Source organism: Falco cherrug, chromosome 8, assembly GCF_023634085.1.
Source record: "Falco cherrug isolate bFalChe1 chromosome 8, bFalChe1.pri, whole genome shotgun sequence".
Classification (NCBI taxonomy): domain Eukaryota; kingdom Metazoa; phylum Chordata; class Aves; order Falconiformes; family Falconidae; genus Falco; species Falco cherrug.
In genome coordinates, this window is record NC_073704.1 from 47,774,474 (window position 1) to 47,790,705 (window position 16,232).

The 16,232-nt window shown below is 36.8% G+C and overlaps 1 protein-coding gene across 3 annotated transcripts in view; it reads left to right on the plus strand.

Moving 5' to 3' along the window:
* The window catches only part of LCP2 (lymphocyte cytosolic protein 2), a 35,485-nt gene that overhangs the window by 2,523 nt on the left and 16,730 nt on the right, over positions 1 to 16,232 (plus strand). The window contains exons 2-8 of one of the 3 annotated variants that reach the window (XM_014282785.3): positions 1,339 to 1,401; positions 4,722 to 4,768; positions 12,360 to 12,425; positions 13,331 to 13,362; positions 13,671 to 13,718; positions 14,191 to 14,225; positions 15,563 to 15,758. In XM_014282785.3, the coding sequence (XP_014138260.1) occupies positions 1,339 to 1,401; positions 4,722 to 4,768; positions 12,360 to 12,425; positions 13,331 to 13,362; positions 13,671 to 13,718; positions 14,191 to 14,225; positions 15,563 to 15,758 (487 nt within the window). The remainder of the gene's footprint in view (positions 1 to 1,338; positions 1,402 to 4,721; positions 4,769 to 12,359; positions 12,426 to 13,330; positions 13,363 to 13,670; positions 13,719 to 14,190; positions 14,226 to 15,562; positions 15,759 to 16,232) is intronic. The other 2 variants (XM_014282786.3, XM_005442670.4) reach the window with 2 other exon arrangements.

Below are 16,232 nucleotides of genomic sequence, written 5' to 3' on the forward strand. Positions count from 1 at the left end.
GATGGTCATATTTCTAATATCCCAAGGTTTATTTTTAATAGCTAAACAGTATTTTTCATTAATTAATTTAAGAAGAGATTAGGCGTCAGTCACACTGATACGTTCTACCAAATACAGCAGTTGCTCACCGCCGCATACAGACTTGAGCTGTAATGTCATGATAGGACTCGCTGCATGACAGAGACATCATTTACAGGTTTAAGTCCTTGGTCTGTGCAAGAGTCTTAATCTGTCTCCTAAAATATTTAGCAGAGTTAGGCCTGTTTTTGCATATGAATAAATGAAGGTGGCTCCTAAAAATACTCTCAGTTGTTCAGATGTTTTCAGGATCTGTTCTCATGCAACACCGTTACAAAATTATTCCTTGAGGTGCATAAATAGGATAGAACTAAGAAAGAACATAATGCTCCCTATAAGGTGTTCTCTGCTTTAGGGGAATTATCCCAGCAGCACAGGATCATTTGTCTGCATAACTTTCACTAACTGAAGTTTCAGGCAGACCCACAGCCATTCTGCTCGCTTGAAGGCTCCAAAATGTCACTTTTTCTGCCCACTCTTTGGGTTCCTTCTGATATGGACTTGATCAGCTTGAAACAGAAAGCATGCATTCTAGCCAGATCAAAAATATAAGTTGTGCTCTCATATTATGCTATTACTGTTCAAATTAAAAAACACTTAAGACACCCACTTGAAATATTTAAGAGGCATGTCTTGCTAAATATACCTAACATTTTTTCAATTATTTTTTTTTAAGTGCCCCCAGCTATTGTTGAATTTTTGTCTGGTAGGACTAGGAGCTTTCTTTTCTTATGTATATGATCAACTTTTAAAATGCATATCCTTGTTCTAGATGCTAATGTAAAACATAATATTGTGGAAAAGCTTTTCAAATATTATAGATAATTTCCAGGATTAACAAATGACATTTCCATCCAGAAAAGGAAACTTTTCAATCAGAATAATGAATTCAGCAACCAGGATCAAGGTTCAGTATTCCAAGACAGTAAGGTTTTTGCTGTAATCCCTGTTTTCAGCAACCGTTTATCTTCGTCAGTACCAAAACTATCCATTTCCCAAATATTTTTTTGGCCCAGGCAACTGTGAGGTGGTTTTTTAATGTGAGAAATTACATGTTCCCAGATGGATGAAAATCCTCAAGTCCACACAAGAACCTTTGTCTTAAAAATTCATGTTTACAGAACAAAACGAGCCATTTAGACAGGCTCCAGTTTACAAAAGGGTTACTTGAAGCATCTACTGAAAGCTAGCCATGTGTCTAAGTGTCTTAATCCATTCTTGCAATTAAGGGTGCAATAATCATCCTCTTTTCATTGACAGTTAAAGTATAAGGACTGTGAGAAAGTCGTGAGGAAGCACAGCATAAATGGACAAAGGTTTTTGGTAAGTAGAGTTGTACAATTTCTTCCTGTAAAATGCCAATCAAGTCATTGTTTTGACTCCTCCCTACTTTGCATTGGCAGATGCAAAGCACTTAGCTTGCAGATGGTTACTGGGGTACAAATTTAAAAAGCAAATGTCTTTGCTAAAATCAGCCAGAAAGCTTGCTTTAAATATGGAATGCTGGGAACCCAAACATGTTCTTTAATATGCATAATTTTTAGTATTTTTTAAACTGAAAAGGAAGCTATAAAACCACAATTTTGTCTAGAATTCATTTTTTTCTTTATAGGAAGTACTTGTTTTCAAATAGTAACTACAGAAAATTCACATTTATTAAGTGTCCTTTCCTACTAAAGAAGAGAGACCTGGCCAGAATGACTGGCCCTCTATTGTAATCACTATTTCATGCCTCTATAGTTAAAATTGGATTTCTTCTGCAGCAATATATAAAATCAATGACATTTAAGAGAAGCAAAACTAGTAAGCAAGGTCCCTGTGGGTTTAAATCAACATTGCTCCAGGCTTTAGCAACAAATTAACTTTAGAAAAGCTGACAACTTCCATTGACATATCTGCTAGTTCAGGTCTTAAATACATATCCATTAAGATGTGTAACGGCTTTTATTATTATTTCATTTTACTTCTATTTTATTTTATTTCCAAATATTAAGTATTCTATTTTCCCTTAAAGTAACCTTTTTGATCATCTGCATAATCAGCCATCATGGGAAAATCTATGCATACTTCTTCTAAAGCCTTCTTATTTTTTATTTACTTATCCTAATGTATCAATCTTTTTTGACATTTCATTGAAATACAACATAAATTTTTCAAACACCTTTTGTAGGAACAGGATATTACACTTCCCTCATGCTGGGTGGAGTCAGAATCATTCAGATGTGTGTCATAGGATTTATCCTACTAACGCCTGAGGGATTCTCCTTAGCTCAAGCGCTAAGGATCTGTGGCTGGAGTGGGAGTTCTAGCTCTGGAAGCATTATGAAATCCTGAAAGTTAGTGAGGTACAAATAACAAGAGCAATAATTGTGTGATTCCTAAGTGATTTTTGTAATTTTTTATTATTTCCAGAGTTTTTCTGTAAATGTATAGCTCAGAGTGCAGCATTTATCCAGAAGCATGCCAGTAGATTCAAAGGATGCTTTTCTATTAAGTAAGCAAGCAGCTGCTCATGCCTGTTGAGACAATGTTTTTAAGCTTTTGACCTACTTGTCAATTTTATAATGCAAAAAACGGTTCACCTGTTAAACAGAACAACAAAAAAGACTTTAAGTGGAAAATTCTAGAGTACAGTTGATTCTCTGTATGAATGGCTTTTCTAAGAAATATCTTTTTACATTTTATGTTATTGGAAACTGCCAAATTACATTCACACAGAAGAAACTGTTAAGACTGAATGTCTGCAGGTTTTATATCTATTGTCAGATCTATATGGTAAACCTGACTGTAAAAGTATTGCTTTCTTATGCATCAGAACGACACCCTAGTTTCAAAGTTACATTTCTGTATCTGCTGGCTACCACAAGGAAACTCCAGTTGAGATGTAGTAGGAATAAAATCAGAGGGATTCCATGTAACTTATCCTAATAAAATTATCTAATATTTAAAATGGCAACATGGCCCTTTTATGAGAGTTTAAACCCATAGTATTTGTCAGGTTTATCACCAGAATAGAATTCCAGAGAGAAGCTTAGAAAGTCTTTAGAAAAAAATATGACGCTTCAGTAAATCCTGCAGGACGTTTCCATAAGGGGAATACATTTTTTCTCTGTTTTACTGCTGTGAGTACTCCCAGAGGCAAAACAGTGCTGGAAAACACAGATAGGATTTGTTCTGTCCTGAGAATCATTGATAGCATTGTGAACCAGTGTGTAATTAGAAACTTATTGTTGGCAGCAAGAAAGAACGAACCAGACTATCATCCACGTTCCAAAGAGAGTTTGCGAAGCTTGTGATTAGCTAAATGAAACACTTTCTCAAAAGTTTTCATAATGGGTTAATTGGTCCTAAACCTGGAGTTGTGCATGATGGCAGAAGAGAGAGAGCTGAGTCTCTCTGCAGGAGCATCAGTAAGGTTCTCAAGACTCAGGTCAGGTCAGGAGTAATCTGGAATCTAATTGCTATATGCTATGCTATGATTGCAGGGGGGAGAATCACTCTCCCCCCATCCCAGTTTTTAGAAAGATTTTTGTTAGGCTGCCAAGGCTGCTTTTAATTCACGTTTTTCAGCAACATCTTCATTAGAACATGTGATTTGATCTATACTGTGATGTTGCAGATAAGGTCCTTAATGCAAATCTCCAGCAAATGATGCTCTGTTTTAAAATTTATAGTTTCACCCTGAAACTTCACAACCATGCACAACTTTGCCCGACTGGACTATGCAGACATGAAGGAATTCAATACACCTAGCTTCCAAAATAATTTAAATACCATATCTTTTAGCTGTACCAAAAAGATGTGAAGCAAAATAGCATTAAATCAGAATCTATGGGAGGAGATTGCCTTGCCTGCCAGGAACAGCCCTATATAAAGGGTATTTCATTGCACGTTGCCTTAAAAATAGAAGAAAACTTAAAAATCTGGAATTTTTTGGTTTTACGTTTGTTCACCTGCTTTAGCTTAATTATCTCTAACAATCTCAAGGGAGAAAGCTGTTGCAGAAGAGGGTTTTATTTCCAGTTCTTTTGAGAAGCAGAGCAGGGATGGATTTTAAGCTTGCCTGTAAGTCAGTGTGACAATATAACATCAATAAAGAACTGGATTAGCACCCAGATCATAAAAGCAAAAGAGTTGACTTTAACCTTGCACAGAGTCCTATTAATTTGAAATTAATCCTGGAAGAACGGCTCACCTGCTGATTGATGTTGGTTACCCAACTCTCAGCTGGTAAGAGCTGGTTTAAGATTTCCCTTCTCCTTACACATCCTTTTGACAAGATATCATTAAAACATTCTAGCTACAGAAATACTTCTCTTTGAAGTTAGATGCGATTATTTTGTTGAAGTCCTTTGTGTGTAAACAAACATATATGATGCTTATTAACCTCCTAGATAGTTTAATACAATTGGCAGTAATTTGAAGTAAAAACCAACAGCCAGCAAAACAAGAAAAATAGAGAGAGGATTTTTTATGAAAATGAGCCATGGGATGGGCAGGCTCTTATCTTGCATTGCTTCTCTATGCACTCTATATTCCTATCTGTTGAAACTTCATGACACATTTTTGAATGAGTAATCTTCTGTAAGTCACAGGGTATCCATGGACAATTTTGTGATATATGCCATGTGTTTCTTTTTCAGAACATGTCTGAAAATGATATTCAGAAATTTCCCAAACTCAGAGTGCCGTAAGTAAAGCCAAACCAATTTAACATTAAAATTATCTTAGCTGGTCTGCAGTGAAAACTCACAGGAAATACTGGGCAAATGATTTACAAGTGATTAATTAGAGACCTGTTAATTGCAGTGTACTAAGAGAAAAATAAGAACGTTCCAAAATAAAAGGAGTGTTGTCATGACTGCTCAAGCACAATGATGCAATACAAAAAAATTGTCTGGGGGTTGTTCAAAAAACTCATCCATAAATTCTTTGACTGACAGCAGCTACACAAAAGTTAAACTTTTTTGCAAGTATTACCTTCAAAGTATGACTTAATTATTCCCTGCTTAACTGTTATCTTTAACTCAAAGGGAAAAAAAAAAAGTCAGGTATGTACACAACTGTTGAGGAGTTCAAGTTCAAGTGATTTTCATCACGTGCTTTTCCTTTAGGTAGGCGTTAAAGATAAATCAGTCTGGAACATTTGATTCAGTGTTAAATAGCTTTCCTTAGCTACTGTAGATTAGGCCTTGAAAAAGTTTCAAATTTACCAGAATAGCTTTCATAATTTCATAGAAGTTACTAACTGAAGAACAATAATCTCATTAAGTCAATATTGAGTGACAGAGAAATTAGCTTCTAATATTTCATGGTGAAAAATGAAGGATTTTATTTTGCTATGAGTTCTCAGGTACGTATTTAAGCTGGAAGGTGCAGGTTTTTAACCATGATCGCATGAAGCTCTCCGAGGTTTTCTAAACAATGGAGGGGAAAAAGGAACTTAAGTTGTTCCAACATGGCTGTTTCTTTGTTCCTCGTTTCCCAATTCTGGACTCACTCCCTGTATGCATATCTTGATTTTGCTATGCGAGGTACAGTCTGCTTTGCTATTTTTTGATGCATCAGAGCTTGTGTAAGATGCTTTGGTGAAGCTAAGAATACTGAAATATTCTGAAATACCTGTGTGATCTCCCACTTTCATGTGCTCATGGGTAGGCTGATGGCTAGATCTGAGGGCAGGAGGATACCTCTGTTTGGATCAGATATGCAAGGACTTGAACGTGAAAGCCTTGGATATGACATGTTTCTTAAGGTTATATCTATATTTTCACACAATAAATTTCCTAATAATAGGGATTGGTGGTGTATGATGTATTAGTAAGGAGGCCAACATACTATATTAAAAAAAATGCCCCTGTGGCTCAGCATTTTTTAACTTACTGTCAATTAAAAGCAACATTTAACTGTGGTTACTGAGACTGAGGGCCCAGAGTCACAGCAGATTCTCTGCAAAAAACTCATTTTACCATACCGTAAAATGCATCACTCTTAATTCTCTGATCATTTGTCCCTCCTTCGGCAAAACTGCCTTGTGTTCTCCCAGTTTGAACTCCTGATTTTGAGAATTTTTGGTGATTTCCTTCCAATTCATGAGTCAAAAGTGGTCAGTGGAAGGTCTAATAAACACACACACACACAAGAGATATTAATGTCATAGCTGAATAGTTAAAAGGAAATCTAACAATGTGACATTGCTCCTATCTCCTCATCTAAGTGGTGGACTTGGGAGTCCTGGGTTGCATTCGATGATCTTAAAGATCCAGCCTAAACGATCCTAATCTAATGATCATAGCCTAATGATTCTAATCTATTGATAGCTCAAAAATGTTTTGAAAATTCTGTTTTCACTGTCCACCTACCTCAAAACACCCTAGCAGAAAGCAAACAGCCTTTTCTAGTCAGATATTTTGGGTTTCTCAAAAAGAAGAGAACTTGAAATTAAAGAGCTTTTAGAGAAGAGTGAAGCTCGGTGCACAACTTGAAGAACTGAATAAGTAAATTATTGAATCTGAATTAAAGTTCTGCCAGAAAAGCCCTTGTCCTCAGCTTTCTCCACACAGGGAAGCAATTCACTAGAACATTGTGAATATACATGCAAAAAGGTTGGTGAGATGTGGGGTCCTCCATGTAATGCTGCTGTGTAAAACAAGAGTTTAGAGCTTTAATAGGAAAAAAAGCTGGTTACCATCAAAAAAACCCAACCCAAACAAAACAAAACAACAACAAAAAACCAAAGCAAAACAAAACAAAACAAAAAAAACAACCCAAAACAAAAAAACCAAATCCAACAGTATAAAATTCATGGGTAGAAGAACGTTCCATTTTTTTTAACATGAATTTCATTACTTCAGAATCTCTACACTGTCATCAAAATGGAAAGTGCTTGCTGTTGACTTCTACTAGAAGACATTCACACCTTACTTTTATATCATAATGTAGACCTCACCTAGTAGGAAGAGTTTTTCTACAAGCTGAAATACACATTAGCATATTGTAGTTATAGTACCTGATACTTAAAAACAGTCCTAAAATCTGGGCATGTTCTGTAAAAATGCTTAATATAAATAGCAAGCATCACACTTACAGCAGTGGCCAGTGGCATGAATAAAAAGTACATATACAGGAGAGATTGTTCTCCAGTAACTTTACAGGGTTGTGCTGACCTACATGTACGGAGAACAGAAGCCAGCACTTGCAGCTATACAAGGCTTGCAAAGCACAGCCTGCATCCATAGCGACCTCCTGAGCCAGGTATGCGGGTTTACAAAATACATACATTTGAGCAACTCTACTGATCAAGCTTTGCATATAACAGTGGCATTACTTGGGGATGATTCTGTGACTTTTACAAGAATCTTTGAGTGCCTAAGTATGTAACAGTTGTCATTACAAAGTATGATAGGCCATTTCCTGAAACTAATTAAAAAACCCCACTATTTTCTGTTATTATTAACAGAATTATTATTTTGAAAGTAAATGTCCACCAGTCATGTTATAGGTACACATCTTCACAAATCTTCTTTTGGCTTATTTTTAAATACCAGATAAAAGGATTTAAACATCATGTTGAAAATCAAAATACTTCATAAAACCTTTAAAACTCTCCATTAAAAAAGCTGAACTCTTTACTGAAAACTTTGCTAAAAAGTTTAGATATTTAAGGGCACCAAAGTGTCTGATGTATCCAGACAGTCCCGCAAGTTTTATTCTGGGAACTCTGTGGCGGGCAAAAGGGTTAACGGGCAATGAGCCTGCTCAGGATTCACTGCACTTGCAAATGCACAGGCCACGCGTAGATTTCTTGAGGGATCATGCATGCCGCAGTGGAATGCAGTCGCCAGGTTCCAGACCACCAAGGGTTTTCCCTACATCATCTGTTTACAGTTTTAGTGGAAATCTATGGCCCCGGAGACACTCAGCCATGGCCCCAGCTACCACATTGCCACAGTCCTTTAAGGAGCAGCAACATTTGGGCCAAGTAACCTATTGGTAGGAACAGCTAACACACATTTTCTCCCCTTTCCCACTGACAAATTAAAACAAGTAAATGTGGCACAACCATCAGCTTTAGAGATTGGGTTATCGTGAATGGAGCTGTCATCCTAAGACAGAGGTAGCATCATGGCTGACCTAACAACTCATTCAGTTATTAAAGCTTAGCACAGTTGCAACCTGTTTTTTTTTCAAACATATACTAAGCTTAACATGTGGCATTTTGGTAACAATATGAAAAACTGTTAAAAAACGTAGTGCTATGGATTTCGTTGAGCTCATACATATTACTCTTGTACTTGCTATCTTATGAAGTAACCATTTAAATTAATATCAATACCACTAGGTTAACATGCACCTGAAGCTTCACAAACAACTCACTGCATCCTGAGAGAGTAAGTGGTACATCAGGGAAACAGGGAAGGGATATGGTATATGTTACACAGAGCAGACACTGAGTATGTGTCTTAAGTGCTAACTAAAACTCAGACCTAACCATGGGGGTGTAATTAACATTTTTTAAATAAATCTAATGAAACAAAAGGCCAATATACAACTGAAGGGACACATGGAGTTTTCTTACTGCTCATTATCACTATTGGAAGTCACAGAAGGTCATAAAGGTTTATGCTTGTGGATAACAAATGTGAGTCTCAAAATATTTTAAAGTGCATTCGACAGACTGTGCCTTACTTAATGTGATCAGAATCAATAAAGAAGAAAAAGCAAAGATCTCATTCAAAATAATGTTGGTGGCTGGTCGATGCCTGAGCTATGATCTAAACACCAAAGTCAGTCTTTGCCACTCTTATTGTTTACTAGCTTGAGAGAAAAGATGTCCAAGTTTTCAGTAAGTCAAGGTACTAACCCAGGCTGTTGATCCTTTTGGCTATCCTCAGTGGCAGGTTGCTGGCAAACCTGAGATTTGAAATTTTCAGTCTTGGTCAGAAATCTTATGGCATATCCTATAGCACTTGTGAAAAACTCCAGTAATGAAAAGAGCATCACTGCACTAAAATACATAATTGCACCCACCAGTTCAAACATAGGAAGTGAGCTGAGTTCTGAATGGGAAGTGTTCAGACCTACTGACATGGCGCAGTCTGAAAGTCGTCCTACTTTCAGGGGAGTCAAAGTGAAAACCTAAAAAAAAAGAAATCTGTGGTACCCTTCTCTTTTAAAAAGGTATGCCTTGGGCAGAGGTGATGGGTGTGCACACATGCTTTCTTAGCTGGGATACTAAAGGTTGTTGAAAGGTTTAGAATATAACTAATACTCACTCAGTTTTGAAGCCAACATATTAGTATTGCATCTGCCTGACAGAGTTCTCAACGGCCAAAACAAAGACTTCATCACTACGCTCTTGACAGTGTTCAATATGCAACTATGCATCTTCCTGGCCCTAGAGGACTTTGCCTTCCATCTCTCTCATCCATCTTAAGTCCTTTATCCCAACAGATGTAGAATGGATTTTACTCGTGACAATGATATCTGCAGTTAAGTGAACAGAAGCCAGTTTGGGAGTACTGCTTTGGGGGTTGGTTGTGTGGTTTTGTTTTTCTTTTTTATCTTCAACTTCCTGCCAGCTTTAAGCTAAGTGTCTGGTGGAGGAGGTAGAAAGAGAAAGAGAAGTCTGAGTAACATTTTCTGCAAGTGCTGTTGCCTTATCCTCTCCTATCATCCACTCCCACAACTCAGAAAGCAGTGTGGTTTGGGTACTTCCTTCCTCGCATGGCTACAGACTCAGCAGCTCAGTGCACCAATCTTCTCTGCAATAATGTTAACTGTGAAGTGTTACTATTCTAAACGTTGCTTTCCTCTCATAACCTCTCTGAAGTTTAAAGCATTTCAATAAACTTGAAGCAAAAATTAGACACTGAATTTTAAGCAGCAAATGATCATTTTTTTGACAGCGAGATAAGATGAGCAACTTTTCCCTTTCAATTTTTCCTCAAAACCCATTTGGTGTAAATCCTCGTAGCAGCCAGCCCAGGTTCAGTCCAGAAACTTCCCAAACACTCAGGTCTCATTCATGACTATGGAAGTCTGAACTAAAATAATTATTAGCTCTAAACCCAGTGATCTTCATTATACTTCTTTAGCTGAAAATAAACACAAGTATTATGAAAGATCCTTCCTCTACCTCTTCTACACAGAGAGTATGCCACACACACACAAAAAGTTCCGTAATCTACTTCTCAACCAGAGCACTGCTACACACAGTGCACTGGTGACCCCAGAATGTTTCCTGATGTTTCACATGGAACTTATTATTCACACAGCAGCTTCCTTACCACCTGCAGCAGGACATTTCTTGCGCAGAGCGTTAGTTGCATGGGAAAGAAGAGGAGCGTGAGGAGTCCTGCGCCTACAACTTGGCATTTTTCTTGCTTTATACAATTTGCTTGGGTACTGATGTCGGATTTAGACAGCTGCAAACCTTCTTGAATTATTAACATTTGTGTATGTGCTTACTTCAAAAGGGGCAAGTATGACAATGTTTACTTCAAATCAGAAAACTGCAAAGCACTGTCTTCAAACAGAAACACCAAAAAATATTCTTCCTCTGCCTTTCTGTTTTCACATGTGGATCCTTAATTACAGATTACCCATCTTCATCCTTTTCAGACAGCACCATCAAACTGATCTGAAATTGCTTGTTCTCTGATACGTGCTGGCAGCCTGATCTGCCCCCATAGCATTTTCCGTAATAAAATAGAGCAACCCTATGCCTTGAATTTATCTTTTGATCTGAATTATAGTAAAGTAAGTATTAGGAAAGTAGAAAGGGCAAGAGAAGGGATATTCAAAATAAGAGAAAGATTTTTAGCATGGTTGAGGATGAAAAAAAATAATATGATTTTGTAGGCTTTATTTTTTTTAATATTATATTGCTTGAAATTGTGTCTTCCTCAAGTCCCAGCATAGAAAAGCAGTTAGACATTAAAGAGATGCATAAATGAGGTCATTCAGAAAAACCTAGGGGATTATTATCGCTGAGTAGCAGAAAGACATGAAAGAAGCAGCAAAACAAAACAGAGTGGCAACTGCCTGGCCAGAAACAAAGATTATGCAATACTGATACAGAGTTTGATTGACCAGATCTAAGATGTATGGGAAAAAATTCTGCACTAACAAACAAGTTAAGATTTTACAGAATTTAGAACCTGAGATAAACAGACATGTTGAGTTGCTGATTTTTTTCATGCTACTTTTATTTCCACAATTACTGTCTCTGATAGACCTGAATAATATAAACTTGAAGTAAAATGGGAAACTGTTAACCAGGTATATGTAACCAATTTGGTTTGGTTGTCACAGGACTTTCCCGGTAGGACTTTCCTCAAAAAGAAATAATGACAATTAAGAATCAGACCATGACTCATCATAGGTTTTCTTTGAGAAAACCCCTGTTACTTGAAACAAAATAATCAGAGAGGCAAACTTGCTTACTAGCAGAGCAGAATTCTGTTGCTCTCAGTGGACTTAATTCTGTCAGCCTCAGTAACGACTGTCCTGTAAGCTCAGAGTTGTTTCAGGGAGTCAGTCAATATAAAACCTCTCAGTCCTAGATGTCTGTGCTGACTATAGATGCCAGCGATATTAGCAGCATAAAAGCATGCTCCTGACCGAAATTTTACTCAAGATTGTATTTCATTGGTTGTTGCTCACCAAACTACAGAGTGATGACAAACACATCCGCTTGGAAAAATGTCTCTAGACATAAAACTTCATATGTTCCATGACTATTTCTGCCCTGCAAATGTGTCATCCCATGGAACTAAACCTTTTCACCTTCTTTACTGGAAGGATTCTGGGTTAGGTATATATTGATTGCAGAGGGAGGGAAAAAAAAGAATAGACACAGGGTACATTTAATCCCTGCTTTTTCAACCATAAGCTTGGCAGAAGCTGCTTCCTGAAGCATTATCTGCTTTTTCTATGCAAAATAATGCAAATGCAATTGCCACTATCTAAAACAGTGTTCTAGTGTGTGATGTCTACCACACCCAAAGTTTCTAAGGCTTGGTATGTTTAATGTTTATTTTTAAACTTGATCCAACAGTACAGGTTTTTATCTATGTAAAAAACCTTCAGTTTTGAATTGGATGCACTATAGCTCAACTTTGCAATAAGATGATAAATTCAGTATTCTTACCACATTGTAAATAATAATTCTGAATTACCAGATTTAATTTAGTAAATATGAAGGGAAAGCAGCTAAGAAAATGACTGATGAGTTTCAAGGAGTTTTTTAAAACTGTTTTTGCATTTCTTTTAAATAGGATTGTAAGTAAATTAAGTCAAGAAATAAACAGAAATGAAGGGAGGCTATCTTTCTTACCAAAATGGTAAGTAAAACAAATTGGGTTTCTTTTTCAAAGCTTTCAGATATATCTTTTCTGGACTGTTTTCTATTTTATCAATAATACCTGGGTCAGAGGGACAGCCTGGAAATTATATAAAATAAAACTCTATTTTGTTAATGTCATCTGTTAAGAATAGTGAGGCCTGCGCCCACAAACACCCTAGATACTTCTGCCATGTCCAGAGCCAAGTAACATGTAAATCTCATACATTTTTCGACCTGATTAAATTAACCTTTTTGAATGCTATAAAGCCTAGGCAAATACTATTGCATTAATAAATCATCATTAATGCATTTCACAGAGGTATACAGTGTTACACTTTTTAATACTTTATGACTTATTGATTAGAATATTCTTGCAATAGAAAAAGCAAAAATTGCAATAACACTGCATAAGAACAATTTATATTCATATACAATGAAATCTAACTCTAGTCTACATAACATGGTTTTGCATCATCTGACAACACAATTTTACACCTTTCCATTTAACTAGAGTTCACAACTAAAATTGAAAACCGTAACAATATCTATCAACCCTAAAAATATTAATGAACTTCATTTTCAGCAGCATGAATGGAGTTAGTAAAAAAGGTTTTCAGGACTGGGGCCTCGAGTAAATTTATTTACTTAGTCCTCTTGTTTCTAAACACTTGACCTCACTGACTTTAAATTTTTTCAAGACAGTTTAACTTACATTAGGATCCTGTATGTGTAATATGAAGTAGTGTGGTTTTGGCATTTCAGGCAGAGTTAAACTCATCTATATAAATTTCATTTCACTGTTAAAAGCTAACTATTACCTTTATTCACAATAGATTTTAGTATGCTTCAAACATTTAAGAACTGCAAATCAAAGCAATTTATTTTTTTTCACCTTTGTTGTAGGGCTCAAACACAAAAATGTCCTGAAAATCCAGGTAAGTGTGTACTGGCAGATAGTCTCTAACAACAAAAACTGTGTAAAAGTATTAAAACGTTAAGTCAGTCCCTGCAGGTCAGAATAAATGGGGGTTAGGGGTGGGGGAAACCCAAAACAACAAACAGGAAAAGAGGAGAGCACGAAGAAGTTGCAAGAATAGTTACATGAGAACAAGTATGAAACAATATGCTTAAAATAGAAACGATGGTGAAAAAGGGCAAGAGCAGAGACAATTATGTGAACATCCCCAACCTGCCTTTCTTTAACCCAATACATAGTATCAGTGCTTATATATCTCTGTTTCAGCAGCTCTGCCCCCTGCCTCTATTCCTAGCAGCACCATACATCAGAGAGGTAAGCTTCTAGGTGCCTGTCATGTTCTGAAATTTTATTTCAATTATTTTCTTAATAGGCCACAATTATTTAAAACTTCTGTAAGCTACCATGTTCCCCCAGTCCTACTGAAATTAAAAAATCTTTTGATATGAAAGCTAAAATAGTATTAAACAAAGAGATAAGAAGTCTGTGCTCATTCTGAAAGCATTCTACTTCAAATTATAGTTAAAACTCAAAGTATAGGAGAAACTTGAAGTGACAGTACATATATCATACAAGAATAGCTATATTCTTAGTTTTGAATCAGAATGTTATTTGTAGTGCCTTTCAGGCCTGCCTGCCTGCCTTTGAAAGACTTACCTTGTTCCTCTGACATCATACGGTGGTTCAGAACTCATCTGGGATTTGTCCTGTCCTTTTTGTCAAGTTGTATCTTGATAGTTTAAAGTTGTACTTGCTAAGAAGTCTGTGGTTATGCTTCTTTACACAGGATACAGTCAAGAAGATGATGACTGGTCTTCATTTGTGAGTATCGGGATTAGCAAAACCTACTGGTTGAGTGGACTACCTCTTCTGTAAGGTCTATCATTTCTTGCATTATCTACTTTGAGCAGCATACATGGAGTGATCGATGGCAGGGGGTGTTAGGGTGAGGAGAAAGAGAAGCAGGAACATGAGTGATTGGAGTAGCTGCTTACAAATTTCTTCCCTGAGAAAAAAGTCTCCCCCAGTAATGCAAGGCAGAGGTTCAGAATGGCGGTCCTATGCCACCGGCTCAAGCTCACAGCCTACAATCAGGCCTCTACAGAACCTTAGCTGAATTTTATATACATATTTCAAGCTCTTAAAAGAGGTAAAGGAAAGGTTGCTATGTTATTCAGTGGCAAATTCTTGCCATTTTATTCTCTAGAGCTGATTTGTTGAAGAATGTGATTTTTTGAAGCCAACTAGACTGTAAAAGTTCCTTTTGCCTTTTGGCATAGAAAATGTATTGTTAAATGTGATTAAATGAAGCATACATGGCTAGCTAAATGAATGAGCTGAACGATGCATGGCCCGACTTTATCAAGATCTCTTACATTGACCAATGCCAAAGTTTTTTGTGAAAAATGGAGAGGGATTTTTAAAAACCACTTGTACTAAGTTTGCAGGAGAGTTGCTGCTATTTTAGGAGCACAAAAGTTAAAAGTAACTACCTATAGAGCACCTAGGCTCTATGTAAATACAGAATGAGCCTGGAAATTTCAGCCAAGATATCAATGATAAACTGAATATTCTTTTTCTTGTGGGCCTTGACAGACTGCACGGATGTGTGTAATGACTGCTACCGTATTTTCACTGTGATGTTACTGGGTCCTGCAAGTTGTCTGAAGCTGATTTTGTTCTGGTCAGGAGGGCATCAATACCCGTATCAAAGACCTCATTTTTTCTGAAGCATTTTAAAAAAGTTGAGTTGCAGGCTGTAGAGTACATGCCATTAAGGAAGAATGAGTATTAACAGGCATCAGCTGTTGCTCCACTATGTTCCTAGGAAGCACTGACTGGTTTGCTGGTGCCTTGTCTGTTACTTAAAACAAAGGCACAGTGCATTTCAACCAGCTGTGACCTTATCTTGACTTTCCACTGCAGTTACTGTTACGAAATGATATTCATTTTCTTTTGTCAGCTGTTGAGTGCTATATACATTAATAAAATTCTGCCACCTTTCACCATTTTATTTCAACAGTGAATTTTTTCACCCAAACTGGTTGTAAAAACTTTATATTCTCCAGTGAAAAACACAACAGTGAAAGGCCACAAGGAAACTGCACTAAAGTGTTTAGTTCACTGTTACAGCACCCAATTTTGTGTACATTTGCTAGGATGAAGATGATGACTATGAAAGCCCCGATGATGACCAGGAAAAGGAAGAGGCTGACTATGAATCACCAACAGAAGAACCTGAGGAAGCAGAACATGACAGTGATGGCTATGAGCCACCTCCATCCAATAATGATGAAGCACACCACAATGTCATATTTCCTGCCAAGTCACTTACAAACAACACAGATTATATAGGTAATCAGTAAATATTAAGTGTTATTAATGATTTTTAAGTATGTATTTTTCATACATTATCAGGCACATTTTAGGTGACTGGTTAGGGAATATAGAAGGTTTTTCCTTGAAGTCAACAGTGTAGCTCATGAATAAGATTTAGTGACACAGACTTACAACATGTTGGTGGCTTTGTGACTTTTAAAGCTAGATTTTCTACTTCAGACAAGCCCTGCTGGATTAAAGATTAGTTTCATGGGATGTGTGTGTTATTTGGTCTTTGGTTTGAATCCACATGAAGTTAAACATATCTGTGTACTGTATTACCTCTAGTAGTGCAACCTTGAATAGAGCAAGTTGTCACAAGTGTCAACAACTCCAGTAAAAATCGGGGAAAAAAACCCAAAACAAACTAGCAGCTTTCTCTGCCTGTCATGGTTTTTTTTTAATGTTTGATTCTTTAGCAGCCTGCCATTGGGAGTCAAATACAGGACT